Genomic DNA, 27,797 nt, shown 5'->3' with positions numbered 1-27,797 from the left:
CAGGAAGAGGCCCTCTGGGGTGGCTAATTACAGGCCCAGGCTCTTCCAGACCCCAGCAGCCTCTGAGTGGCCATTCTTCTGCAGAAGAAAGGGGAGTCCAGGGCCCCATCAAGGCTTTCATGCTGGGACTGCAGAAGGTGTCTTAGAAGTCAGCCTTCTGAGACTGCTGGTTCCCTACACCTTCCTCCACAATCAAGGGGGACAGGCCCTGCCGCCCAGCACAGCCTCACCTGAGGTTTGAGCCTTTTGAAAGCTCTTAAAGATGGGAGTCCAGACCTGTCTTTCTAGGCATGGTTGAACTCAGTTTCTCCAAGTGTAAAATGTGGATGTCGTCCAGTCCTGACTGCTAAGATGCTACGACCATCTCTGCAGAATGGAGGCCAGAACTCTGAGAACTCTAAGCATCAGGCGGTCTTGCCTCCTGTCCTGTCACGTAGTATATAGTCTGTCACGGCTTCCCGCCCACCAAGGCTTCTGGGCACACCAAGGCGCCTCAAGTAGAATTCAAAAGCTTCTTTACCTCTCATAGATAAAATCCAGATGAAACAGTCTCAAATAGAAGCTGAGTCGTGTTTAATTTCTTCTTATTATAATAATGTGCATGGGTGTGTTACTTGCATGTATGTCTGTGCATCAAGTGTATGCAGATCCCACAAAGGCCAGAAAAGGGTGTTGGATTTTCTGGGACTGGAGTTATAGAGTATTTTGAGCCACCGTGTGGGTGCTGGAAATCAAATCTGGGTCCTCTGGAAGTGCAGCCAGTGCTCTTAACAGCTAAGCCATCTCTCCCGCTCTGGCTAAGCTGTCTTTATCAATTAATCCACTCTTTCATTCACTCCATGGTGTTTTAATCACCTCCTGGGTCCCTATTACTGACCTGGGCACACAAACCATCATATGTTCCCTAAAGAAATGTCAATAGAGGATGGGTAGGTCATCGTTTGAAACAGGACAGGAAAGGGTACAGGATAGCCAAGGAGAGTGTCCCTGGAGGGGCTGAAGGTAAAAGTTCTGTCAGGCTGCAGGGGCACCAGCAAAGGCAGTCAGTGCGAAGGTGCAGGATGGACCTGGCCTGGTGCAATCTGAGCCTCCCCCAGGATGCTATCCCGTGGGAAGGGAGCCAGTCTGAAAGGCCAGCACTGTGAGGCTTCATTCATGGGAGCACCTGGAGTGGGCAGGTCCAACAGGCATCCAGACACAGGAAGCAGAAGGTAAGGTTGCCAGGGAATGAGGGCTGGGGGAAGCAACCTGCTGTTTAATGGGGTACAGTTTCTCTTTTATGAGATAAAGAGTTCGAGAGCTTGATAACACAGCAAAGAGAATAGAACACCCCTGAACTGTACTTTTGAAAGCGTAATCCGTCTGTTTGTATCTGTCTGTGTCATTTTTAAAGCCATTGGTGTTTTGTTGTTGCTTCTCTTCCTCCTGTAGCCCAGGCTGACCTCAACCTTGATGTGCAGTCAAGGATGACCTTGAGCATCTGATCCTCCTGCCTCTACCTCCTAGGTTACGCTCATCTTCATGTAGTGCTGAAATCAAACCTAAGGTTTTGGTGTGTGCCAGGCAAGAATCCTAGCAACTGAGCTACATCCCCAGATCCACCGTTTTTATTGTTGTTTTCCTTAAAAATGTTTATTACATCTGTCTGTCTGTCTGTCTGTCTGTCTATTTACTGTGTATTTGAGTGAACATATGTTCCACAGGGCTCATGTGGAAGTCAGAGGACAATTTTGGGGGAGTTGGTTCTCCTCCACCACACAAGCCTCAAGAATCAAACTCAGGTTTTCACGTTTGATAGCAAGTGCCTTTACCCACTGAGCTGTCCCATCGACTTAGTTTTTGTTTGTTTGTTTGTTTGTTTTTTAAGTACATGCACGCGCGCGCACACACACACACACACACACACACACACACACACACACACCAAAGTGAGCCTACCCTAGAGACAGAATGGGAAGGGGATACTTGGAAAGGAATGGATGCCAGATAGTGGAGGGTCCTAAAAGCACGCTGAAGCCAACAAGCCACCTCAGAGGCTTTGAGAAAAGACAGAGAGGGCAGCAGGGAGTGTGGGCAGTTCTGAAGGGACTGGGAGAACCAACTTGGAAGACTCAGTTCTGCATGCAGGCCTTGCCTGCTGGAGCATGGTGGCAGGGGTACAGTGTGCAGAGGTCACCAGGTCTTGGAGCAGGCACGATGGCTTCTCATCTGTGACATCTCTGGGAGTGGCTTCAGACACAGGAGGGAATAGAGCTGTTTGTACCAAGCCACTTCGTTTCAGGACAGGCCTGGCAGAGACAAACCCAGCTTCCAGTCCACGGCTGGCCACATGTGGATTTTCAGGAAGCCTCTGCTACCCACCATCTCCCCAAAACAGCCATTCTGTGGCCTTTTCCCCGTGTGGCTTACAAAGTTCCAAACCACTAGAGTTCCAGGATGCCTTAGCTGCCCCACTGCTGCCCCTCACACAGAAGGGATCCACTGAGCGTCACCTGCATGCTGGCTCACTAGAAGTCTTCCTTGGTGTCTCCTTGGGGACATAAAGAAACTGAATTTGACAGTTATAAGGGAAACCTGCCACACACACTGGGGCCCTTAGCTGGACCTGCCAGTATCCATCTTCAAAACCGTGTCTTTTCCTTCATGAAAATGTTTTCAGCCAACATGGCTAACCGCAAGTGAACTGTTCTGAATGTAAGCTGTACTGTTCATAAGCATTCTCTACAGACTCAAAACCCTCCTTCTACAGCTTCAGGCTACAGAGTTTCCCCAGCAGAAGGTATCACATTTTTGGGTTGATCCTAGGACATGTTTTGTAGAGGAGTTTGTAGCTAGACTGCACTCCTTAGGTTCAGACCTCAATTCTCACTGGCCGCTTGATCTGGGACAAGTGTCTGAACATTCTTTCAGCCTCACCTTCTCCATCTAGAAAACAGGAAGTAGTTATGTCGTCTTATAGATCCATAAGAATGTCTAGTGCCCAGAAACTGCTCAGTGGAAAGTATCATTAATGGTAGTGAGATTGATATTATTGGATAATGATGAGTATAATGATGGTGGCAGTGATGGTAGTGGTGATAACCCTTTTGTTGATGGTGATAGTCTGTGATGGAGACAGGGGTGGTGGTGGTGATGGTAGTGGTGGTTTTGTTGATGGTGACAGTCTGTGATGGTGACAGTGATGGTGGTGGTGATGGTGGTAATTGTTGGGGTCTAGATGGTCTGAAGTTCCTTCCTCAAGCACAAACCCTGAACCAGATGTGGTCCCATGACTGTGGAAAACAGTGGGCAGGAGATAAAGCCTATGAGGAGTGTCCTCCAGGGCAAAATCAAGACCACCTGTTCAGGGAACTGCAGAAGAACTCAGATTAGGAAGTCAAAGAGACTGTTCAAGTTCTGCTTACGATGCCATTCTAGTAGCTAGATAAACAATATAGAAAACAGCAGTGGGAAAAATTTTACAAAGTTCTTGAAGTGAACCCAGAGTCTTATATCTCTTTCTACTATTACCCCTCCTTTCCAGGTCCCTGTAATGCCCATAACTATGCTGGCCACAGTAGGTAATGATGGTGGTGATGGTGGTAGTGGTGATGATGGTAATGGTAATGGTAATGGTGATAGTGGTAAGGTAGTTGTAGTGGCAGTAGACTTGATCTTTATTGAGGAATGTCCAGGATCCTCTGATTGCCACTGAAACCCAGGACCAGGGATCACAGATTCCTGATTGACAACCTTGGTGTGAGAGACCAAGTTCTCTGTAAAGTGAAGTTGTGTGTCTTGATTAAGGTAAGCTGGCTGCAGAAACACATACTGATTGGACACTCCCCCTGCCCTGAGGCCTCTCCCATATCCACACTAAAGACTCTCAGGTAAAGACATGCTCCCCAGAAGTAGAGAGTTCAAATTACCACATACCCACATGCCCCTTACTTTTCTATAGAATGCACAGAATATATCATCTCCTCGTATACTTGAGAACTTTAGGTGGTGTGTGTGTGTGTGTGTGTGTGTGTGTGTGTGTGTGTGTGTGCATATACTGTGTGTATAGGTTTAAGAGTATACATATATGTTTATGAGTACACACGTACGTACGTACAGGTACACATGTAGAGGCCAGCCATCAACTTTGGGCATTATTCCTCAGGAACCTTTTACAGGAATTCTTTGAGACAAGAACTCACTGATTCTTCTAGACTGACAGTCCAGCTCCAGGGATCTACCTATCTAGACCTTCCCAATGCTGAGATGATAAGTATGCACCACCATTCCCAGCTTACATAGGTTCTGGGAATCAAACTCGGGTTCTCGTGCACGTACAGCAAGTCATTCACTGACTGAGCCAGCTTCCCAGCCCTGGCCATTTGTTTCCACGTTTCATGCTTGTCTTCTCAGCCTGCTGCCTTCACTAGAAGACAGGCTTTGGCGGGGGTGGGGGTGAGGCTGAGGACAGAAATGTGTGTTCGGTTCACTGCTGTATTCAAAATGCCTAAGACAGCGCCTCATATACAGTAGATTCTCAATAAATGTTTGCTGGAAGATCAAATGCTAAATGGAAGAAATCATTGCTGCTTTTGTTTCCCAGTTCAGGCTGTTTCCTGGCTTGTTGCCTGGATCTTTCTCAAACAAACAGAGAAGGGTGAGGTGTGGCCCCAATTACCCAATCTGTCTGCTTCCAGACTAGGATGGGACTGTGAGCCAGAGAGGACGGAGCTCTGCCTGGAGGTCTGACCCTGGCTGAAGCCATGGCCTTCAGAGGTCCTGATCTCCACCTCCCTGCATCCTTGCTGAGCCAGAGGCTGAAGGCTGAAGAGATGACACTGGACCTGGAGTTTGAGGTCTTGAGTGTGGGATTTAATGAGGAGGGCAGATATGCCCTGAGGCTGTCAGCTGAGAATCCTCTACAGGCAGGCTCTGGGGCTGGAGTGCAGTTGCGCATCAATGATGGGGACCCCCTCCCAGCCTGCTCTGCTGTCACTGAGGTCATTGAGCAGCAGGATACTGACCAGAGCCTCACCTTCACCAGGAACAAATTTATCTTTACTTTGCCCAAAGGTACAAAGAGGAGTCAGGGGTTGGGGAGGAAGCAGGGTCCTTGGGACTTCTGCCCTAGACCTTGTCAGAACCCTGGGGAGCTCCAAGGGACCTGGGAAAGCCATGAGCAGAGTTCTGGATGGATTTCCAAGCTCTGCCTGTGTGACTGTGTGACCTTGGGCAAATGCTGGCCCTGTAAAAGCCCCTGTTTCCTTCAGTGTACCATGGGATGCTGACACTGTTCTCACAGGGGGCAAGGGTGAAGAGGAACTAAAGGGAAGGCATGAATTTGAAAGAAGTAAGCCCAAAGCACCTTTAGTCTTTGCAGTGAACATGGAATAATGCCAGAAGTCCCCTAAGCACCTGCTGGTTATAGGAATGGAGAATGGACAGACACAGATGGATAGAAGACCCTGGTCTTGCCTTCTGGGAGCTTCCGGACTGGATACAAAGAGGCAGGAATCCTAAGTCAAAATTAGCTAAGTGATTTAGAAGATTCAGGCTTAGAATGAATGAGAGCTACCCAGGTAGGCTTCCTGGTGGAAGTCCAAGTCTATGGCTGGCCAGAAATCAGGGACTGGCCAAACTCTTCCCTGGTCCACAGTGGTGTCAGGACCTGGAATGATTCCCATAGGCTATAAGCCTTTCCTTCCTCACTCTAGTGAGTTCACATGAAGCATAAGTAAAGGGAAGGAGCCTTGAGTGAGGGGTCACCCACAAAAGAAATCTTAGCTAAGCAGACTTGGGTTCAGCTCAAGATGCCCCAGGGCCCTGGATGTCCTTCTTACTCCCTGGAAGAAAAAGGGGATCCCCGGAGACCATATTCAAACCCATGTTCTTCACCCAGGGTTCTGCAAGAATGACGGGCAGAATGATGCACATCTGCGCATAGAGGCACTGAGGCTGGATGGATCTTCAGGACAGGTGGCCCAGAGGGTGGGTGAGGCTATCTTTCCCATCTACCCACGACCAGATGAGCCCCGAATGAACCTCACAGCACGGGAGCATGAGGACCTGTATCGTTACTGCGGCAACCTGGCTCTTCTCCGAGCTAGTGAGGACCCCACAGCCCGTCACTGTGGGGGCCTGACCTACAGTGTGGCCTTCCACGTGCACCGAGCCCCTAGGTCCTCTGTCTCAAACTGCCTTGTGGAGCCCAGCCAGCCAGAACTGATGTCACTACATCCAGAGCTACAGGTGGGTGCTCCTGGGTCCCTGCTCAGGACACAGCCTCTGAATTAAACCGGCTGTGTGAAGCCCTAAGGTCCCCAACCTCAGTCTGCTACATTCTCAGCAGACTTTGAGGGAGGTCCTGAGTTACAAGGCAGAAGTCTTCTCTGTGAGCCCATCCAGCTCCAACAGTGACCAGGAGGAACTTAGCTGGGAACCAGAACGCTGGCAGCATAAGGCTCAGGTGAGGGGTGCCAGTCATTTTGTGGGAGGTCTCCCACTATGGCCATGTTCTGCATCCAGGCATCATGTCCAGTTGAGAATACACAGAGCAAGCAGTAGTTCATTTCACGGATGGAGAAAACACACCCAGGATTCTGGATTCCACTAAATCTCAACATCTACTGGGAATCGTAGAACACAGTAGCTTGTGGAATCCAAGGCTAGGTCAGCCCCTAAGAATGGAGTGTCACTAGATACAATACAGTTGGATACAATATGGGTATCACACATGGTCCTCAAGGCTGGCAGGAATGTTCTGAAGAGGGAGTATAAGTCTAGAAAAGGTTTTCTCAGAAGATGCGTCATTTGAGAGGAGTCTCCTGTCCCTTGTCCACTCACCTGTCTGTTCACTCCTCCATCATTTGAGAGGGGTCTTCTGTCCCTTGTCCACTCACCTGTCTGTTCACTCCTCCATCATTTGAGAGGGGTTCCCCGTCCCTTGTCCACTCATCTGTCTGTTCACTCCTCCATCATTTGAGAGGAATCCCCCGTCCCTTCTCCACTCATCTGTCTGTTCACTCCTCCATCATTTGAGAGGGGTCCCCCGTCCCTTCTCCACTCACCTGTCTGTTCACTCCTCCATCATTTGAGAGGAATCCCCCGTCCCTTCTCCACTCACCTGTCTGTTCACTCCTCCATCATTTGAGAGGGGTCCCCCGTCCCTTCTCCACTCACCTGTCTGTTCACTCCTCCATCATTTGAGAGGGGTCTTCTGTCCCTTGTCCACTCATCTGTCTGTTCACTCCTCCATCATTTGAGAGGGGTTCCCCGTCCCTTGTCCACTCACCTGTCTGTTTACTCCTCCATCATTTGAGAGGGGTCCCCCGTCCCTTGTCCACTCATCTGTCTGTTCACTCCTCCATTCCACATTTGGCTGTGTCAGATTCACACAAGGTGGGTGAGGTTTAGGGGTGACAATTTTAGGCTTAGGGGAGAAGGTTCCAGGAGTGAGGTCTAGTATAAGCTAGCAAAGAGCAAGGGATGATTCAGCTGGCAGCAGAGGGACAAGTTGAGGTGGCACTCCAAATGCACAGCTATCCTGCCCCCCGTCTCTCCCCCCCCCGTCTCTGTGTGTGTGTGTGTGTGTCTCTCTCTCTCCCTCTGTGTGTGTGTGTGTGTGTGTGTGTGTGTTTGTCTCTGTCTCTCTCTCTCCCTCTGTGTGTGTATGTGTGTGTGTGTCTGTCTGTCTCTCTCTGTCTCTCTCTCTCTCCCTCTGTGTATGTGTGTCTGTCTGTCTGTCTGTCTCTGTCTCTCTCTCTTGCACACAATCTAGGCTGGCACTGAGTAGCGCCCGGGAGGTAGACTGAGTTGGTCATGGAGAGGTCCTAACGGGGGAAGAAGTAGGAGGCACTAAAGCTACCACAGCCAAGAGCAGAGGTGGGTATTCAATTCTGAAGGCAATGGGGAGGCATGGGAGGGGTCTCTAAGGAAGGGGTTTTAGGTAAAGTAAGCAGGCGGCGTGTGACAGGGACCCAGGAGGAGCTGCTCTTGCCCAGGCCTCCTGGCTCTACTCGTACATGGCCCACTCTAATCTTTGTGCATTCACTTCTGAATCAGTTAACACACCTCTCTGACCCGCTCTGTGCTCAGCTCCATTCTGCTCTGTTGTGAAATGAGATGGGTAGCCTAGGTGAATCTGAAAGCTCCCTGTGTCCAGAGCCTGGGCCCCACCCCTCAGTGTAACAGTGCTATCTAGGGAGGAGGCTCAGAACCCAGGAACAAGCTGTCTCTGTTCTTTGGGTCCCAGCACGGCCTGGCCTGCCTGGGCCGCATGGGCAGTGCATTCAGGCTACGGTGTAAAATGGGGGTGAAAGAGGTTGGGACTGCTGGGGGGAGGGGGCTGGCGAGATGGCTGTCTCGACCTCCGCAGCTCTAATTTCTGTTATTTAAAGTCATCATCTCTGCGCCACACTCCCTCTTAAAGTGTCAGATGTCTGCTTCTACCAAGACAAGAAAATAGCTTTCAAGGGAGAGGAAAATCACTCTCCTTAGGTGGGGGCGGGGGGTCAGCAATCACAGCCCTGATGACAGCGCCGGAGCCCACAGACAATGGAGGGCTCCTTGTGAACAGAGGACATGCTTGTAGTTAGACTGGCTCAGGCCAGCAGCTCAGGCTGAGGAAGGCAGGGCCCTCCTTTTGTCACCTGGAGGCCTAGGCAGGACACAAAAGGCTAGTGGGGCCCAGCGGTTCTTTGGACCTGTGGCCTGGAACCATAGGGGCCCTCATAGCCATACTGTCTCCCTGCCTTGTGGATAGGGACAAGGATGTCCAGATAAGAGGATGTCATAAGGAAGGGGGGACTCTATCCAGGAGAGGGGGGCTTCCCCTGGCTTTCTAGCTGAGAACTGAAGAGGAGGAGAAGGAACTGGAGAGAGGTAGGCTGTGAACAGGAGAAGGGACAGCAGAGAATTTGGAATTTGGGGTTGCAGCACAACTGCAGCAAAATTCAGTTCAAGTCTAGGGACAGATTTCTGGGTTCCAGAGACAGAGGCTTCAGTTCAAAGCCGTTTCCTCCAGGAAGCCTTACCACGTGGATTTCATTCCTTCCAGGCTATTCTCAGCCCTGTTGGTACCAGGTGTCTCAACAATCTATTCAGCTTAGACCTTGAGTTTCATGAGTGTTTTTTGCTTTACATAGTGTGTGCCATTTTTTTTCCCAAGCCACAGCAGATGAAGGGCATTGGGGTGGGGGAAAATAGAGCAATGGGGTGAAGGGCAGGCAGGCATCTAACTGGGTGACAGGGACAGGGCTCAGTGAGTGACCAGGATCAGAGCTCAGTGTGAATGTCTGCTGACTGAGTCTGAATCCTTCTGCTTCCTGGCCATGGTGCACAGGTCACTTGGTTTTAATGGGTCACACCAAATGCAGTTGCTCTGAGCTAATATTTTCCTGGAGGTGGGGGCGGTTAGCAGGAACCGTTGCCATGAATATTTCCAACATGGACAGCCAGAGGCTCAATATGGAGGTCCCTCGGGGTGTTCTGACTCACAAAGGAGGATCCTGGGAGCACACAGGCAGAAGCTACCTCAGGTTCTCTGTAACCGCTGGCTGTCACCCTCCCCCAGGGCACAGGGGCTTCCTGAGGTGTCTGCCCACACCTGGTACTGCCCGAATTCACCTTCTGGCAGCTTTGAGATCATATGACGAATCATGTGTCATGTGTCCTTGCCCAGAAGAAGGGGCAGTGATCGGAAAAGAGGTAGATGGTCTGTGCCGTGCTAGACAAAGGGCTTCTGAGGGGAGGAGGGTAGAAAGTACAGGCAAGTCTGAGCTCTGACCAACTCCCCAAAATTACACCCCTCAGTGGGGTGGGGGAGGGAAGGGACTTTGGGTCCTGAGCCATTACTCCCTCAAGGGCCACTGCTTCCCTGAAAGTTCAGGGACATTGTCCCACAGGCAGGGCTGTTGAAGAGGGAAACTTTGGGCTGGAAGTTCCCAGGGATGGAGTTTCTGGAAACATCGAGTTTAATTCCTTGCTAGCAGCTCCGGGGGCTACCTTGGGGATTCCTGCCATTGCAAACCTCAATTTCCTCCTGCAAGACCCTGTGGTTCCCAGGAAGAGGGGAGGAGGGTGTGATGGGAACCCTCCCTGCAGCCTCCTCTCCCAAACAATCACAGTTTTGTTTCATGGAAATGATTCTGTTTCCCTGGAGCCTTTTAAAGGACGCTTTCAATTTTTTTTTTATTTCTTCCATTTAAAACACCTTTTTATTTTATTTATTTTATTATTATTATTATTTTTGCCCCGGAGGAACAGGGAAAGGAAGAAAGAAAGAAAAAAAAAAAGCTATAAAGCAATCACCAAATGCGAAGCACCTGGCTCTAAGCCTGTGGATTCCGACCGTGGCTCTGGCACTAACAAGCTGGGGGCTTTTATTAAGAAGAAGTGGAGGCGAACCGAGCGGCCACGGAGCGAGCGGAGTGGCCTGCTACCTCGCCTCTCCCCTCTGTCCCTACACCTCGGCGGGGTTACGGTTCCTTTCCCTTTGTTCGCTCCCTCTCCCCACCCCCATTCAGCCTGTTTGTTCCAAGTCCCGATTCTGGCTAGAGCGACAGGCCAGCACTTTCGCTACCCCAGGAACCCTCCAGCTTCAGGCCAGAGCCCTGCCGGTCTTCACTCTCCCTCTCCTAGCTGCTTTTAAATTCATTATGCCTTTTATTGCTTGCTATTGCATGTGCTATTCCCATTGCCCTGGAGACTGGAGTGGTTCAAGCGGGAGAGGCACACGATGCGGATTTCATTAACTCCACTCTTTACTGCCCATTCACTCTCAGGGGACTGGCCTGGAGGGTGGGGAAGGAAACCTGGGCACCTCTTTGTTCGTGCCCCCGTCCCTCAGTGCCAGCCCGCTTCCCTGGTCTTTCAAAAGTTTCCACCTGCCACCGTCCTGGTAGAGAGGAGTGCTGTGGCCCATTTCACAGGTTGGGAGATGGGGTTGAGAAAATAATTCTGGGAGTAAGATAAAGGAAGCTTTGGGAGGTGCCGCGGGAGAGAGCAGGCTAGAACTGGACTGCCAGCCCCTTGCCCTGGCTGATGTGGCTGACCCCCCAGTCTGCCCTGTACTAGGATCCCAAAGCCCCCCCCCCTTCTCTGCCTCTTTTGCCTCCATCAAATCTGCGGACTGCAGCAAGGCAGCTAGCTCTTCCTTGCAAATGAGGCAGTTTTATGGGCTTTAGAAAAACACTCCAATTGTTCCCTCAATTACCCTGGAGCAGATTGAATATATTAATCTCTCTCTTAACTCGAGTTAGAGACTCAGCTGCCACCCCCTCCCCCAGCCACCAGCGCCCTTCTGCAGGCACGTGCCAGGGATTGACTCCCCGCCCCCACCGTCCTGGGCCTGGAGCCCCAAGCAGGTCAGTTTGGGCCCTGGCAAATGCTCTCTCTCCCTCTCTCTCTCTCTCTCTCTCTCTCTCTCTCTCTCTCTCTCTCTCTCTCTCTCTCCACCCCCCCCCGTGCCCTCTCTCTACACACACACACACACACACACACACACACACACACACACACACACAGAGGCCTGTTTTACATTCTCTATCAATTTTCATTGATTTTTTTTTCTCCTCCTCTGCCATTATTTGAAAGAGCTTTTTTCTTAAGTAAACGTGATCATGGGACTTCCACCCGCCCGCCCGGCTTACCACATAGGGACTGGGCGGGGTCTGAGGGGCTCCCCTCAAGCTCCAGTGACAAGTGCCTCCAGCTTAAACACACTCTGCCCCAGGCAGCTGAGCCCTGCTAAAAGCTACCTGAGGTTTCCCTTTGTAGCTCGATTTTCTTTTATTTCTGAGGAACAAAGGCCCTGTCGAGGCGTTCTCCGAGAGTGCTGTCACCACACAGGGAGGGTGCAGCCTGTCTCTATGGCAGTAAGTCCGCTGCTGGCAGAGCAGTGGGGTGGCCAGTTCTGGCCCTGGGGAGGGTGGGGCAGAGAGTACTTCCAACCCCTCCCCCAACACACACACACACACACACACACACACACACACACACACACACACACCAAGGGGAGGAGCCAGGGCCTGACTGTTCCCATAATAGCCTGTTGGCCACCAGCAATGAAATAGTTCCTATTCAAGGAATCCTCTCGGGAAGACCCAGGGGTCCCACCCAGTGTGGCTATCCTGGATGAGACTCAAAGATGCGTAAGTTGTAGGGGTCCTGTATTTATGTCCTCTGCCTTCACCCTGACTGATCTTCAAGCTGCCTCTATAGGCCTGGATTCCTGTCGTGGGGCCCCTGGTCTATCAGCTGAGTGGACAGAGCAGCCAGCTTTCAATGGCAGGCAGGCACATGGTCAAGATGACCTGGATGAAGATTAAGCTCTGGTTTATCTAGCAGCATCTTGACCTTGTACAAGATACAGGACATTCTCAGCCTCCACTTCCCCACCTGTGAAATGGGTAAGAACAACTCGTATGTCTGCTGTTGCTGGGAAGATTTAAGTGAAAATGCACAGTCCAGTATGCCCTGCAGAAGGTGTTTTAGTGAAAGCCGGCTGTTCTAGCAGCAAGCTCACAGGGAAACCTGTGTTGAACAAGCAAATAGTACAGGCTTCCATTTCTGCACCTAGAAAACAAGAGTGCTCCTTCTAGCCTGGCCAGTCTCCCCAAAGAGGGGTGCTATGGACTTGTGAGTCCCACATCCCTGGGTCAGATACCAGACTGCAGGGTGGAGAGAGGGCCAGTCTGGGTGCTAGTCTGGGAAGTAGTTCCCTTAGCAGATTGTTGTAAGGGAACAGAGCGGAGCAGATGGCCCTGCTGGCCGCCTCCTCGCTGCCTCTCCCCTCTCCCACCAGCAAGGACTGGTGCTGACTCACACCTCCTGGATGCCTGAGAGAGAGAGAGAGAGAGAGAGAGAGAGAGAGAGAGAGAGAGAGAGAGAGAGAGAGGTGGCCCGCCTCTCATCTCCAGCAGTCACCTTCACAGATGTTTAGGCTCACAGGAACACACATGTACATAGTGTTTATAGGTACGCAGAAACACACCACAACCTCTCACAAAGACAAGCTCACAAGAAACACACACATGCCTCCACATCTAGACCCACGCCTCCTGGCCTCATCTCTGTACAGATCCCCCAAACACAATCTCTCCCAAGTGACTAAGAGGCTTGGGGACATGGCATGTGTGATGTATGAGGTGAGATTAAAGCGCTGTGTGAAACTGGTATTTAATACAACTCTGACAGCAAACAGGGGCAGGCAGCAGGGAAAGCTGACAGCCTGGTTGCTTTGGTCTCAGCGAGGGTTGGCCTCCCAGGCAGAGGTCAGCACAGCCACCCTGAGCCTAGGTTGGGTTTGCAAAGTTTCAGGGTCAGCAGAGATCAGTCCCTTTTCCAGGATAAATGGAGCATGCATATGGGTGTCCTTCCTCCATGTGGCGCCTACAGCCTGCCTTGTGTTACTGTGGTCCAACCTCACTTGACATAGGGAGGGAGCCATTCATGCATCCATCTGCCCATCCATTCATTCATTCTGTTCACTCTCCCAAGCAGCAGACTGAGTTTCTGTGTGTCCAGCCCTTGGGGAAATGCCCAGGTATGCCCAGGGAGGCACTGACAGTGACTTTCCAAACCCACAAAATCTCTAAGTGAACCCCAAGGACTCAGGTGACTGCAGAAAAGCAGCTGTTGAAGGATTCAGAAGACTTTGAACCTCAGTTCCCAGCTCCATCTGAACAGTTACAACTCAGATGGAGGCACTGACCTCCTTGGGCCTCATAGTCCTCGGCCGAACAATGGGTACAGTGGTGCCTATCGATGAGGAGGGTGTGAGGCTTGCACGGTGTAAAGCCCCTCACAGACATCAGGGAGATGGTTGAGCCTTGCCTCAAGGACAGATGGGGCGGAAGAGAGAGGGTTCTGATGGAACTCTCAGAAAGAGCACGGTGTAGAGGCAGGATATAGAGTTGGGCAAGGGACTGGCTGGTAGGGAGAAATCAGGAACTAGAGAATTGCAGGTATGCTGAGGGGATGAAGAGGAGGTGGCATCTCCAGGAACTCTGGGATTTCTGTCTTGGAGGCTACTCTGAGCCAGACTGACAAAGGCAGAACTCACTGGGCATCCACAAAGCCTGTTAAATCAGTGGTTCTCAACCTTCCTAGTGCTGCAACCCTTTAATACAGTTCCTCATGTTGTGGTGACCCCAACCATTAAATTATTTCGTTGCTACTTCATAACTGTAATTGTGCTGCTGTTATGAGTCATAATGTAAATACATCTGATGTGCAGAATATCTGATATGCAACCCCTGTGAAAGTATCATTCAATCCAAGGGATTTCGACCCACAGGTTGAAGACCATTGCATTAGAGCGTCACCTTGGTCTTAGACAGTGGGCAGGGTGGCCTTGACAGTGGAGGGAACTTTCTGTGGAGGGAACTAAGCCCTAGAGAAGGCAAGGTCCTGCCGAGTCAGCAGCAAAGGCCAAGCTGGAATCCTGCTCTCCGTAGCATGTTCCAGACTTTCTGCTCTAGCAGTCAGCACCAGGGTAGGGGTGAGAGGATGACCAGCTGCACCCCTGCCCAGGCAGACTCACAATTTGCAAGCTCTGCCTCAGTCCCTTGAAAGGGGGCCCTAATTACTTTCTTGGCCCCTGGGATAGGATCATAAGGAAGTAGTTTGCTTCCTGGTGGCATCATATGATATGATATGATATGATATGATATGATATGATATGATATGATATGATATGATATGATATGATATATCATACCAAGAGCAGCCAAGACAGGTAACCCAGTGTTCAGCTGACCCCCACAGGGAGGGGCACTGAGTGGCTTGAGAGCCAGGCTGGAGTGAAGTTGGGGTTGTCAGAGTGCAGAGTTCAGGATAAACCTTGTGACCCACTAGAACTGGCTCATGAGACTTAGAAGAAACGTTGCATAAAAATTCCCAGCACATGAGTAAACCTTCTGATATGCTGCCTGAAGAACGATGGTGTGTGTGTGTGTGTGTGTGTATTTACACCAACAAAGTGCCACCGCCAGACTTTAGACTCAGGCTTGAGTTCCAATTCACCGCCTCCTCCTGTTCCTGCGGGAGTCATGTTACTTTTCTGTTTCCTTCTCTGTAGAAAGGCCATAATACCTCCCTCGAAAGATGATTGTGGAGATCAAGTGACTTGCTGGCTTCCCTGCAGTCCTGGGAGGCTTCTTGGAGGAGACAGGATCCCCCAAACTCCTTAAAAAATAGACAACTTGGAAGGTCCCCTGGCTTTCGTCCTGAAGGACCCTGACCTGCCACCTGCAGGAGGCAGGCTTTGTTGATCCCTGGTCCTGAGCCAGGTCTAGCCTCTCAGAACCCTCAGGCAGACAAGAGCAACATAGTGAGCACAAAGTTATCGGGTAAGGAGGGTACACAAATCGGCTCCCTCTGGGAGAGCTAAAGAAACCGAAGAGAAGATGATACTGTTGCCCTTGGTATCCTGAGAACTGGTGCCAAGGACCCCTCAAAAGCCCAATCTGTAGATGCCCAAGTTCTTTATGTAAAATGGTATGGTGTTTGCACAGAACCTGTATAATCTGTCTTTATAATAATTAAATATAATACATTACAATATAATAATTAAATTTATTATTATTATTATTAAGAGATAAGGTCTTACTAGACATCCCAGGCTGGCCTTAAACTTGTGATCCCCCTGTCTCAGCCTCCTAAGTGTTTGGATTACAGGAGTACGCAGCGGCACTTGGTTCTTTAACTCATCTCTAGATTTCTTACAGTACCTAACGCAACGCAGGTACCATGTAGATAGTTGCACTGTATTGTTCGGAGACTCAAAAGTCTATACAGTCAGTGCAGATGCAATTTTATTTTAGTGTTCTCAAGGTGCCAGAGATCGAGCCTAGGCCTTGAGCATGTCAAGCATGCCAACCCTAGAAACTATTTTTTCCAAAGGTTTAAAAACATATCTTAAAATATATATTTAATTTAATAATATACATTTAATATATTTTTAATCAAAGGCTGATTGAATCAATGAATGTGGAATATATATATATATATATATATATATATATATATATATATATATATAGTTAGGATAGTAAAGTAGGAAGGTAGGTAATGGAAGTTCTGCTGACCTTCGGCTGTGGGACTTCACCTGTGTAGCTCCATTCCTGGATCATAAGGACTGGGGAAGATGCCCTGACAGAAGTATAGATCAGTTGTAAAGTACATAGAAGCCCAGAACAGGAGCTCGGGAAGCTGGATCCTCAGGCAGGTTACTGGCAGAGACAAGGCTGGAGGCTATATTCTAAACAGAGGACAGCTGGGCAAAGACACGGGGCTTTGGAGATGATGGTTTCTTTGGGGGACTTGGAGACTACTGGGGAGGTGGTGAGCTAGCGGGCAGGTGAGGGCCTGGTTATGGCGTCCCCCCTCTCCCTACAGGAGAAAACGTGCCTCAAGTCATTGCAGCTAAATGGTGCTGAATTGGGTGAGCATTGGCGAGTGTAGACATTATTTTAATCTTCCTCTTACAGAGTAATTGCTTTCTGTCTCCTGGTGTTCCTGAAGAGACTTCCCTCCCAGCGAGATGGCTTTCTAGGCTCCTCTCTCTGCCAGGAGACAAGACAGCTGGGCCAGCTCCATGCTGCATTAACACACTGCAAATGTGATTTCATGGCCTCAAATGAGATTAGGGCCAAAGGCTCTGCTCTCTAGTGGAGGCAGCAGGCAGCATGGGCAGGAGTAGCCAGTGCTGAGCTGGAGGTCTGAGAGAGCCATTGCAGGCTCAGGCTGCCTGAATAAGCAGTTCCCTCTAATTGGAGCTCGTCAGCCCTTCTGTTGTATCCTGGCTGCAGTGCCAACCTTTAGACTCATCCTGGGGTGGGTGCTCTGGGCTCTAACGCCCCACTAATCCCAAGTTGCCTATAGGCACTTCAGTAAGGGAGAGTGCTGTGATGAATACAAATTCTTTAGCGTGGCTTCAATATTCTCAACCTCCTCCTCCTCCTCCTCCTCCTCCTCCTCCTCCTCCTCCTCCTCCTCTTCCTCCTCCACCTCCTCCTCCTCTTCCTCCTTTTCCTCCTCTCAATATGTAACCCAGCCTAGGCTTAAGCACACTGTGTAGCCTTGAACTTCATATCCTCCTTGGCCTAAGTGGTGGGATCACAGGAATGTGCCACCATGCCCAGTTTTATGCAGTGCTGGGGACAGAGTTGTGTATGCTAGGCGGACACTCTAGCAATTGAACTACATTCCTAGCTCTAGTTCCCTTGTCTTTAAAATGAGAACTGCAGGCCCAGCATGGTGGTACACACCTATAATCCCAGCACGCAGGAAGCAGAGGCCATACAAACACCACAAGTTTAAGGCCGGCATGGACTATATAGGGAGTTCTAGGCCAGCCAGGGCTACATAGCAAGGACTTGTCTCAAAACAACAACAATAAATACATAGGAACTAGAGAGAGGATTAACCTATACAAAGCGCATAGAACTGTTCTGTGACATTCTAGGTATCCACTGAATGTTAGTCATTCTGAGATCTGCAGATGCTCTCCACTCTTGTGGGGAGAAAGGCACCAAGGGGTACCACACTAGAGAAACAGGCATCACTATCCCAGGCTAATGTAGAAGATGTGGGGAAGCGTTCAATGCTAATGTATCTCCTCCCTCACCAAGCACCTACCTGATACAGACCTTGTGCTGTGCTGCCCCTGAGACCTAGCTTCCCCAGGCATGGTTCCTGCCCTCAAGGAAGGCAGACCCTGTCCTAGAGAAGTAAATAGTGGGTCATGAGCTCTGGTGGGGATGTCTGTGGGTTGTGGGTCTGATACAATTATGTGGGGAAGAAAGTGGGGTCGGGTTTCAGGGAAGATTTGGTGGTGGTTAACTGTCTATGATTTCGGCCGGGGAAGGACTGTCAGACAGATAGAGCAGCATACATATGGTCCCAAAGGCTGAAGAAACCATTGCCTACTCAGGGGAGGCTGGAACATAGCGGGTGGAGGGAGGAGAGGTGGACGGACATTCTTGGGGCATACAGGCCAGGCTGGTGGAAGAGGTGGGGCTGAGAGGACCCAAAAGTATGCTGAAGATTGGTTGATCCACAAAAGCCTCCTGCTAAATAGACACCCTCCACCTTGGCAGGGGACCTACCACCACTGCCCCTGCCTAATGGAAGGGAATAGAGGGTAGCTTCCTCGCTTACCCTTTATTCAATCACTTGTTAACGAGTTATCGATTCTTTTAAAAGAAAAATGTTCAAAAGCCATGCTGCATCTTTAGCAAAGTGATTTATGAGTTGGCAGTGGGACCTGAGCTGCCTTCGATGGGAGCTCTGGTTACTCAACACTGAGAAGAATCTTCCAATGGGGCCATCAATCAATGTGCCTGCTAAGCAGATGGAAGCAGAACCAGCCAATAGGAGTACTACTCTCTGTGAGGTCACCCCTGTGTCTGCTGGAGGTAAAGCCAGGGCCATGGGTGCTCTCTATCACATAAACTTGTAGAAATGAGAGGGAAACCTTCTCTGGGCTGCCCAATTCCTCCTGGCCCCCATTCTCTTGTCTAATACTCTCTGTCCCTCTACATGGAGTCAGTCAACACAGCTGCTTAGGTCAGAGGCTACTAAGGTCAGAGTGGCTAGAGCAAACTGGGGCTAAAGGTGGGTCCCACTGATTTCAAGATATCATGTGTTTTGTAGCTACAGTCACTCCTGCTCACTTGCTAGTGCTTGGCCTAATTGTCCTGGGGACTAGAGGCCACTAGAACAAGAGGCCACAAGACACAGCCACAGAAGCTGTCACAGAGATGGCCTGGAACAAAAACATGAACACACCAATTCAGCCCAGTTGCCATTTACTGAGGTTCCCTTTGCATACTGAGGGACTGAGGGGAGACAGAAGTAGTCACTTGGACCCTCCACTGCTAACTGTGGCCTAAACGGCCAGTAGGTTCTGTCATTGCAGCCTGCATCCACAGGGCTTGACCCAAACTGGACCAGGGCCACGTTAAGACTACCAGCCACAGCTCAGTGGTCCTGCGCCTACCTGCTGGGGGACGGGGACAACTGATCTGTTAGTGTTGGGTACCTCCAGATGCCAGGCCACTCTGTTCAGATGAGCTTCCAAGACACACCAGCTTGCTCTTTTTGGATGCCACCATCTAGCTGGCGATCCTGGGCCATCTGCCCGCCCTATTCAAAAGGTTGGGAAGGGCTGAGGAGTGGTTCCATAGCAGAGGGCTTGCCTACCATGGCCTAGGGTCAATCGCCAGCACCAAACATTCACAACAAAAACAACCCACGGATAGTCGGGTCTGGTCTTAACACTCTCCACGTTTCCCTGATTTTGAAAGAGAAGTCAGGAGAATGCGACTCCTTCTCCCAAAGGGAAGGGAGAGCCTGCAGGGCTTGCTGGCTGTGCTTACAGACTTCCCAGCCAGCAGGCCGGGATTCAAATCCCAGCTCTATCTTCAGAGCCGGGTGACCTTAGGCAGGTCTCTTTCCTCAGGGCATCTCCTCTTCATTTGACGAAGAGAGTGGAAAAGGTTGTTTCCAAGGATCATAATGTGAGGCTTAACTGAGCCAGTTATATAGCTGCTGGGAAGAGCCCCCACTCAGTATGTGTCCATTAAATGCTGGGGTGTACAAAGGTGCCCGGGAGAGGATGATGATGGCGGTGATTGTAGGATATCAAGTATGAGCACAGACCTACAAGAGGGACTCACGTAACAGCCGCCTCGGGTTTAAGTGGGACAAGAAGGGTGTTGTCAGATCAAGCAACCTTGTGACCCCAGGCTTGAAGGGCAAGAGTTGGGAACAGGAACTCAGCCCAAGCTTTCTGGGACAGCAGCCCGAGTGGCCTTGGGTATGTGGATGAAGTTCCCCAGATCCCTGCAGGCACCTCAAGGAAGCCTAGGCCAACTAGAGGCCAGTGTGGTCATCGCCGAGGATCACCTATTGAGGCACGGAACAGTGGAAAAGGAAGAAAGGATCTGGGGTGCAAATGAGAGGCGCCTCAGTCTCAGCCAGAGGTGGGTTCTCTTATGGCATCTGGGCCTCACCCACTGTCTAGGATGGCCAGCGAGTTCAGTGGGGTCCACCACCTACCACTGTTTCCCAGTGCTGATTGCAGATGCATGCAGCCGTGCCCTGATTTTTACATGGGTGCTAGGGATCTGAACTCAGGTCCTCAGGATCACAAGGCAAGCACTTTGTCCACTGAGCCATCTCCCCAGCTGTGTTTATGGCTAGGCAGAAGGAAGATTCTAAATACCCAAAGAGGCTAGATGGCTACTGATTCAAGAGCAATAGAACTTTATGGCGACTTCTCTGAGGGCAGTGATTAGGTCTCCTAGGCTGTTCTAGGAACTACAAGGGACTGGGCACACAGTGCGGTGGGCCAGTCACGGGCAGCAGGAACCGGAAAGTGGGAACTGGACACCAGGCAGTTCTGAGGAAAGAGAGGAGGGCTTTTGACTCCACCCTGCTGCATTGCATCTGGGTGACTGATTCTGCCCTGTGATGTCATACAGTGTTGCCTAGGAGATCAGACTGAATGGAAAACTCTGTACTTTCCCAGGACTGGGCAGAGCAAGGATCACCCCACTTCACCCTCCTGAGGGTGCCAAGAATCAATTCCCTAACTCCCTGCTTAGCTGGCCATGGCCCAAATACCCCCAAGCACCTCCACCCACAAAATCTCTCACTTCTGAGGAAGATCCAGATTGCATTCACCCACTCATCCTTCCCCTACCCGGTCCAGCCCCCAAAGCCTGTGTGTGGCACTCATGGGACCACACTGATGGGCAAAGACTCAAGGCACCTGGGCCAGCTGTCTGGCAGGGCCAACGGATGACTGAGTGATCACCTGCCAAGACCCAACGCTGACCCTAACCCCCAAGACTGTTAAGTGAACACTCCTGCCCCCAAGAGGATGGGACGACAAAAGACAAAGGTAAGGCTGGGACAGAGTCTGTAACAGCTGCGTGACCTCATCCTCTTTCTCTGATGCTGACCAAAGTGTCCCGTCTCTGGGCTTCAGTCCCTGCTGTAAAATGAGAGTGGTGATTTAGATGCTCTGTTCTCTGAGGCCGTCATAGATGAAACGCAGTGTTCTCAAAGGGTGACTTGACCTGCCCTTGCCTGAGAGCCCACTGATGTTGCCCGTCAGCTGCCATACCATCCTTGGTTGTATGGCTCTCCCTTCTCTCGCCTCACCCTTGCCTTCACCTTGAACACAGAACTTGACCTTCTGTAAAGAAGGGGTTTGGGGAGGAGTCTGTTTTGGTTGCTGCTGTCTCCCCAGCACTCAGAACAGTGCACAGGACAGATAGGAGCTCAATAAAGAGATGTGGAAGAACAGCAAAAACCTGCCAGGAGGGGACCAGAGCCACAAAACGCCAATAGTTCAACATAAGGGCTTGCTTACCTCTCACCAGCCAGACCTATGGCTGTGTCATTTATCTGTAAGGACAGACCAGAGGCAGTGGGTGCATGCTAAAGATGCATTACACTATCATATATTCGTATTTCCTTGATGTGTGTACGTGTGTGTGCAGGTATGTGTGCATGTGTGCATGCATGCAGGCTAGAAGCAGACATCAAATGTCTTTGTTTATCACCCCTGCCCCTTGTATTTTTTGATTCAGGGTCTCTCATTGAACCTGGAGCTCATTGAATGGCTAGACTGGCTGGCCATTGAGCTCCAGGGATCCAGGATGCCTTTCTATATTCCCCCACCCCTAACCCTACCAGCACTGGGATCACAGAGTCAGGCTGCCATGTGCCTAGATTTTGTGTGGGTGCTGGGGATCTGAATTCTGCTCCACATGCTTGTTTTCAGTTTTTCTATATTTTTGCCCCTTTTTATTTTCTTGTTGATTATTACTATATACCCAGTGCTCAGAACATTACCTGGCATATAGTAGGTGCTCAATAAAGTTGTACTAGCAAACACTTTACCCACTGAGCCATGCCCAGCCCCCTCATTTTAACTTCTTTTGCCATTCCTCGGCTCGTGACTTTTTTACTGGGGTAATATTTCTAAATTTCAGTGCACTTTGTTCCTTAGAAACATTCATTCTGTTTTACTTATGCAGCTTTCTCTCATCATTCGTTTTTTTCTTTTTTTCCTTTGCTTTCTGATACAGGGTCTCACTGTGTGGCCCTAGCTGGCCCAGAACTCATGTAGACCAGGCAAGCCTTCAGATTTGTGGTGATCCTCCTTCCTCTGCCTCCTAAGTGATGGGATCCCAGGCAAGAGCCGAAAAGCCTGGTTATAATCCACACTGTGAGGCTTCCCTCCTGTGCTGAAGATTGAATGCAAGGGTCTTGTGCATGACAGGGAGGCTCTCTACCTGCAAGCTATTTCCCCAGCCTGAATTTTTAAAAACTATAGTCAAACCTATCAGTTATCTTCCCTATGATTTCTGACATTTTAAGTACGGTGTGTGTGTGTGTGTGTGTGTGTGTGTGTGTGTGTGTGTGTGTGTGTGTGTGTTGCTAAGGATCCAGCCTCAGGCCTTGTACATGCTCAGTATGTGCTCTCCCACTGAGCGGCACCTCAGCCCTGGGTCATGGTGTAAAAAAGGTGCTCCTGCATTTGGTACTCCAACTCCTTGCTATTTCCAGTCAGTCCTGAGGCTGCAAGCCCTAGGGGCAGGCATAGTAACCCAGAAAACGTGTCTGCATGAAGAAGCATGAAAAGAGTGGAGAGGTCTCATATCCTGAGTCCTTTTCTTTAGTATAAAGGGGTTTTTACCAGCTATCCTGGTACCCAGGCAAGGTCGGTCATCAAAACTAGAAGGACTGTGAAATACTGGGGTTTTTTTTTTTCTGTTTGTTTGTTTGTTTTTTGTTGTTGTTGTTTTTGTTGTTGTTGTTGGTGGTGGTGGTGGTGTGTGTGTGTGTGTGTGTGTGTGTGTGTGTGTGTGTGTGTGTGTGTGTAGAGTTCAGAGGATGACTTTTAGAAACTGGCATTCTCCTCCCTTGTTCTGAAGCAAGATCTCTTTTGTCATTTCTGCCCATCCCACATGCAGGGTAGTGAGTGTCCTGTGAGTTTCTGGGCCGTTTTCTTGTCTCCATCCTCCATCTTGCCTCCGCAGTGCTAAGACTACAGATGCATGACACCTCCCCTGGCTTTCTATATGGGTTATAGGGATCAGGTTGTCAGGCTTATGCAGCAAGAATAACTTTTGCCTGCTAAGCCATCTCACCGGCCTGAGAGACCATTTTTTAAGCCCAACCTTCACCAGAGTCTAATAATTTGCCCAAATGGCATATCAGGGTCACAAGACCCTCTCAGGCCAGCATCCCTCTTGAGGACCAGCTCAGCCTCTTCAGCTGGTCTGCTTTCAGATGTGGACCCTTCTGGGAGAGAGCTACAGGCTTCTTAGCTTTCCATGGCTCCCCAGATCCCTGGAACAGCAGACAGGATGGAGTGAATCTCATTCACCCCTCTCCCTGGCAGAACCACCTGAAGCCTGCTGAAGCTGTAACTCGTCTGCTACTGGTCCCATTGCCTACTCACACCCCTCTCCTTCCTCACACACCCAACTCTGCCCCAAGCAACGAGCATTCTGGGACATCTGCTGGCTACTCCTGACCTGTGAAGGACAAGTTTACTTGCATGGATGGACAAGATGTTGGGATTAGCAGCTTCCAAGCCTTCCCAGGGCCTGAGTCCTAAGGGGTAGCTGAGGGAACTCGGCTTGGAAGCCAGCAGACTTTGTGCTTACCACCAGCCCCTTGTCTGTGGTCTGTGAGACTGTAGTCTGCTGATTTCTGTATCTTAACAGTGTTGCATGGGTGAGCGAGAGTGGGACCTGAGAGGCTGTGACGAGCTTGGAGCTCTGCTCTCATGGAAAAAGATTCTCTGCCCAGGATCAGCATCTTTACCCACAATTCCCTCCATATATACATATATATATATATATGTTCCTATTGCTCCACAAATTCTTCTTCAGTGTGACCAGGGGCAGAGACAGGCAGAGACACTGGTCCTGATGCAAGGACACCATGAAGCTGGCAGCCCTGGCTCATCTCGTGTCCACCCCCTACAGGCTGTACCTTGGGTCCAGTTTCCCAGGCCCTAGGCCCAGCATGTCCATGGGGTTCCTGCCTGCAGGCCTCAACAGGAGATGCCTGTCTAGCAGCTGGCCTCAAGCACACACACAAAGCACAAGCAGCGCTTCTGTAAGCTATGTTTCCTGGAAGGCTGTCCTGAGAGGCAGGCATGGCGTAGATGGGGAGGGAAGACACCCAATCTCTGGACCAGGCAGAGGCCTAGTGGTCTCCAGGGTTGCCAAGGACTCATAGAAACCCTTAGACAACTGCCATGGGAAGGAGCCTTTACTTCTGTGGCCCCAGGGTGCCCACCCATGGCAGGCTTGTGTCCTCACAACAGCAAGGATGTTCATCGGGCAGTACAAAGGGAGTCACTCACCTCTCCTAGCCTAACTTCACGGAACCTTAGACACACCAAGCCCTGGAAAAGCTGAATCGCAAATCATTCTAGACATTCCCCCTGGTGTGCAGGGAGACAGGCTCTGAGAGGGAGCATCTCAGAAGGGACAAAGGTGCTGTGACCTAGGTCTCTTGGCTTGTCAGCTGATGTCACCCCTGTATCAATCAGAACACAGGAAAGCAAGCTTAAGGGATGACCCCCGCAGGGTGTGGCAGGGCACACATAGTGGGAGCAGGATGCTGGAAGTCCTCTGACCTAGAGGAGTCTGTGAATGCTCCCCCTCCCCCACCTACCAAGGCTCCCCTCCCTTCCACCCACACTTGCCATGCAGGGGGGCGGGTAACTCTCATCAACACCTCTACAGATGGTGACAGGCCCTGCTGGGTCCTGTTGGGGGAGGGAGCGGGTTCACTCCTCAGTCACAGGCAGAGGAGGCCTCTGTGAAACTGGCATGTCTAGGGCTGGGGAGCCCTGTTCTCACCTCCTAATGAGACAACTTGTGAGGCAGGGACCCCAGCCTACAGCAAGTGAGGGATGTGGTAGGGATGCCGGGCTTAGAGTCTTCTGGAAAGAGCTGCCCAGGCAAAGGGAATACCAGGACAAGGGCTGGGGGACCCTGGGGATGAATAAGGGGGTTGTTTGTGGCTCCTGCTGTGGTCACCCATGCAGTACCATGGCTCTGAGAATCTAATTAAGTGGCACTCATAAATGTTCTCAGGGTAAGCCATGCTGTTTCCTTTTCCCATGCTAGGAGGCAGGAGGGTGGAGCACAGTGGTGGTTCCTGCCTGGCCCAGCCCTCAGTGTCCCATAGGATGGGTGTGAGATGACACTGGTGACCTGAGGTGGAGGTGTAGGAAAAAAGAAAGGTGGCAGTCACTAGGACCTGAGGAACAGGTGGCACTGAGAAGTTAGAGACAGAGACACCTGCAGAAGCTTCTGGAGGGTCTGTGCTTGCCAGCTAAGGTGGCTTGGCTTCTGTTGCAGTAGGGGACACACCAAGGGCCAGGGAAGAAGCAAGGGAAACCCTGGAGGATATGCAGTGTGTGAGACAGAGCTAGGGAGAAAATGGCTTCCTAAGCTACTGTTCTGTAGTTCAGGAAGCAGGATGATGTTACAGAGAGGAAAAGGTACTGGGAGGAATAGACAGTCAGGCCCACCCAGCCTACAGCCAAGACTCTCTGTGAGCACAGTTCAACACAAAATCACAGACTTACTTAAAACATAAAATTTGTATTTGACTGTATTTTATTTACTATTGTGTATGTCTGTGAGTGCAAATCAGAAGAAAACTGTTTTAGAAGTCACTTTTCTCTTTCCACCACGGGTTTCTGGAATCCAGCTCAGGTCATCAGGCTTACACAGCAAAGGGTGAGCCAATTCACTGACCAATCATGTGTTGTTTTGCAACAAGGTCTCATATAACCCAGGCTGGTCTCAAACTGGAGTAGCTGAAGATGACCTTGAATTTCTGATCCTTCTGGTCCTCCTGCCTTTACCTCTTAAGGGCTGGGATTATAAATGTGCACCACCCTCAGCGGTTTTTTTTTAATTTCTTCCTGATTTTTGTTTTGCAATTAAATGCACGGTTCCCTAGGCAAAATTACAATGTCAAAAAGCATCCAAATGCCTGGTAGAGGTTATGGGTGATAGCAGAGAGAAGCTTTCCATCAGAAGAGTCCACTTAGCCCTGGCTCTCCCCACAGGTTCCTGAAGAACCAGGGGACCCCCTGGATATCTCCCTGGACCCAGGTCCTGACACCAACTACCTGGCTCCCTATAATAAGGAGATTGTCACGGTCACTGTGCACGGAGCTACCAACCTTCCTGCCAGCAAGGACGGCTCTGAGCCGTGGCCCTATGTGGTGGTGTAAGTAAGCTGTGGAAGCTGGGGTGGGGGTGGGCTTGGGTCTGAACAGAAACCATCTGATGAACATTTGGAAACTCAGCTCCTGAAGGGACTGTGGTACCCAGAGATGTCATGCTAAGGCTGTACAAATGAGAGGCCTGCTCTGTCCCCTGCTGTGTGGTAATTGCTGCCAGGGCTGAGCAGGGCCTGACCTCACAAGGGCAAGGCCTTTGTCTGTAGTGCCTGTGCTGGGCTCAGTGTGGGGTGGGGATGGTCCAGGGAGATGTTATAAGCACAGATTTGAGTTTCAGTTTGTCTTAGGGGGAAAAAATTGAACTAGGGACACATACTTAGAAATGGAAACAGCCCTAAGAATGGGAATGGGCTAGTGAGCTGGAAAGGTAAACATGGAAAAAACTCACTACCTTCCTCTGGTCACTTACCCCCACCACCCATCACCTTATATAGAACGGGCTTTCTTCCTGGGATGCTGCTTGTTACCTGAAGCCTGGCTGGGGAATGGCTTCCAGTCTTTCTCTGTCATCTGGCTCTCTGGCTACTTTCTGAAGTCCTTCCTTACTCTCCTGTCACAGGAAGACTTGGAGTCCGCCTCTCCTGACTTTTGGGGGTTCAAGAGGTTGTGCTGCTTGCAGCCACCCACTGTGGGCCCTTGCCTCTCTCCCTAGTAACTTCTGTCATGGAGTGGCCTGCCATGCCGTGTCTGCTGCCCCCACCTCATGAGCCTCACTTCTCCTCCAAGAGCACATGAGGCAACACTGTAGCCAGCCAGCTTTCCCTCTGGAGGGAAATTAGCTCCAGTCGCCTCCCACAGTTCTACCTGACACCTCCCTGCCTGCATCAGGCACTTCCTGCCCACTGCTCAGTCCCTTTGGAGAATGCCTGCCCCAGCGCTCATGTGCACAACCACTAAATCTTCACCTTCAAAGCATTCCTCAGACCTCCTCCTCCTCCTCCAGACAGCCAGATCTACCAGAGCAGATCCCCTAGCAACGGCAACACATGTTTCTTGTCTGTCCCCAGAACTGAGGCTTCTTGCAGATCCCGGGTCTCTCCCGTTTCTCCAACAGTGCACCCAACACGGTCACAGACTAATGGGCCGAGGAGGATGCAAAGCTTGGCTAAATGACAAGCAACCCTTCTCACACCCCCTCTCCCACAAGGCATAGAGGCTGTGCTGAAGAACAACAGGTGAAGCTCTTGCCTGGTTTGCCCAGAAAAACCCCACCAGCCCCAGCCCAGCTTCTTGCCCTCTCCTCCCCCAGCTCCATTTCTTAACCAGGGAAGGACAGGTGGCAGAAAGCTGGCTTGGTGGGAGGCTGGTTTCTATTGGGAATGTACCTCAGCTTCTCAGCTATTTCCATAAACCAATTATCACTGATCATCTCAGGAGATTGAGGCCCTGCTTGTCACCAATCCAGCCTGGGCTGTGGAGGGGAGGGTAGCTGGATGACTGTGATGCTCCAAGACCCCTGCACCATCACCCTGTTGCCATAGGAACACACAAGGGAGGGGAGTCTAGGGAACATGAG

At 50.6% G+C, this 27,797-nt stretch overlaps 1 protein-coding gene across 5 annotated transcripts in view; it reads left to right on the top strand.

The window, feature by feature from the left end:
* Positions 1-4,742: 4,742 nt before the first annotated feature.
* Positions 4,743-27,797, top strand: part of Ccdc33 (coiled-coil domain containing 33) — a 101,919-nt gene continuing 78,864 nt past the window's right edge. For 4 of the 5 annotated variants that reach the window (XM_059267993.1, XM_059267991.1, XM_059267992.1 and 1 more), the window contains exons 1-2: positions 20,500-20,890; positions 26,105-26,268. In XM_059267993.1, coding sequence (XP_059123976.1) covers positions 20,870-20,890; positions 26,105-26,268 — 185 coding nt within the window. In that variant the 5' untranslated portion in view covers positions 20,500-20,869. Of the gene's footprint in view, positions 5,053-5,878; positions 6,207-6,309; positions 6,446-20,499; positions 20,891-26,104; positions 26,269-27,797 lie in introns of those variants that run through there. The other variant, XM_059267989.1, reaches the window with a different exon arrangement.

The sequence above is a fragment of the Peromyscus eremicus genome, chromosome 7 (assembly GCF_949786415.1).
Source record: "Peromyscus eremicus chromosome 7, PerEre_H2_v1, whole genome shotgun sequence".
NCBI classification, from domain to species: Eukaryota; Metazoa; Chordata; class Mammalia; order Rodentia; family Cricetidae; genus Peromyscus; species Peromyscus eremicus.
The sequence above is the reverse complement of the archived record's forward strand: the minus strand, read 5'-3'. Positions and strand labels throughout refer to the sequence as shown.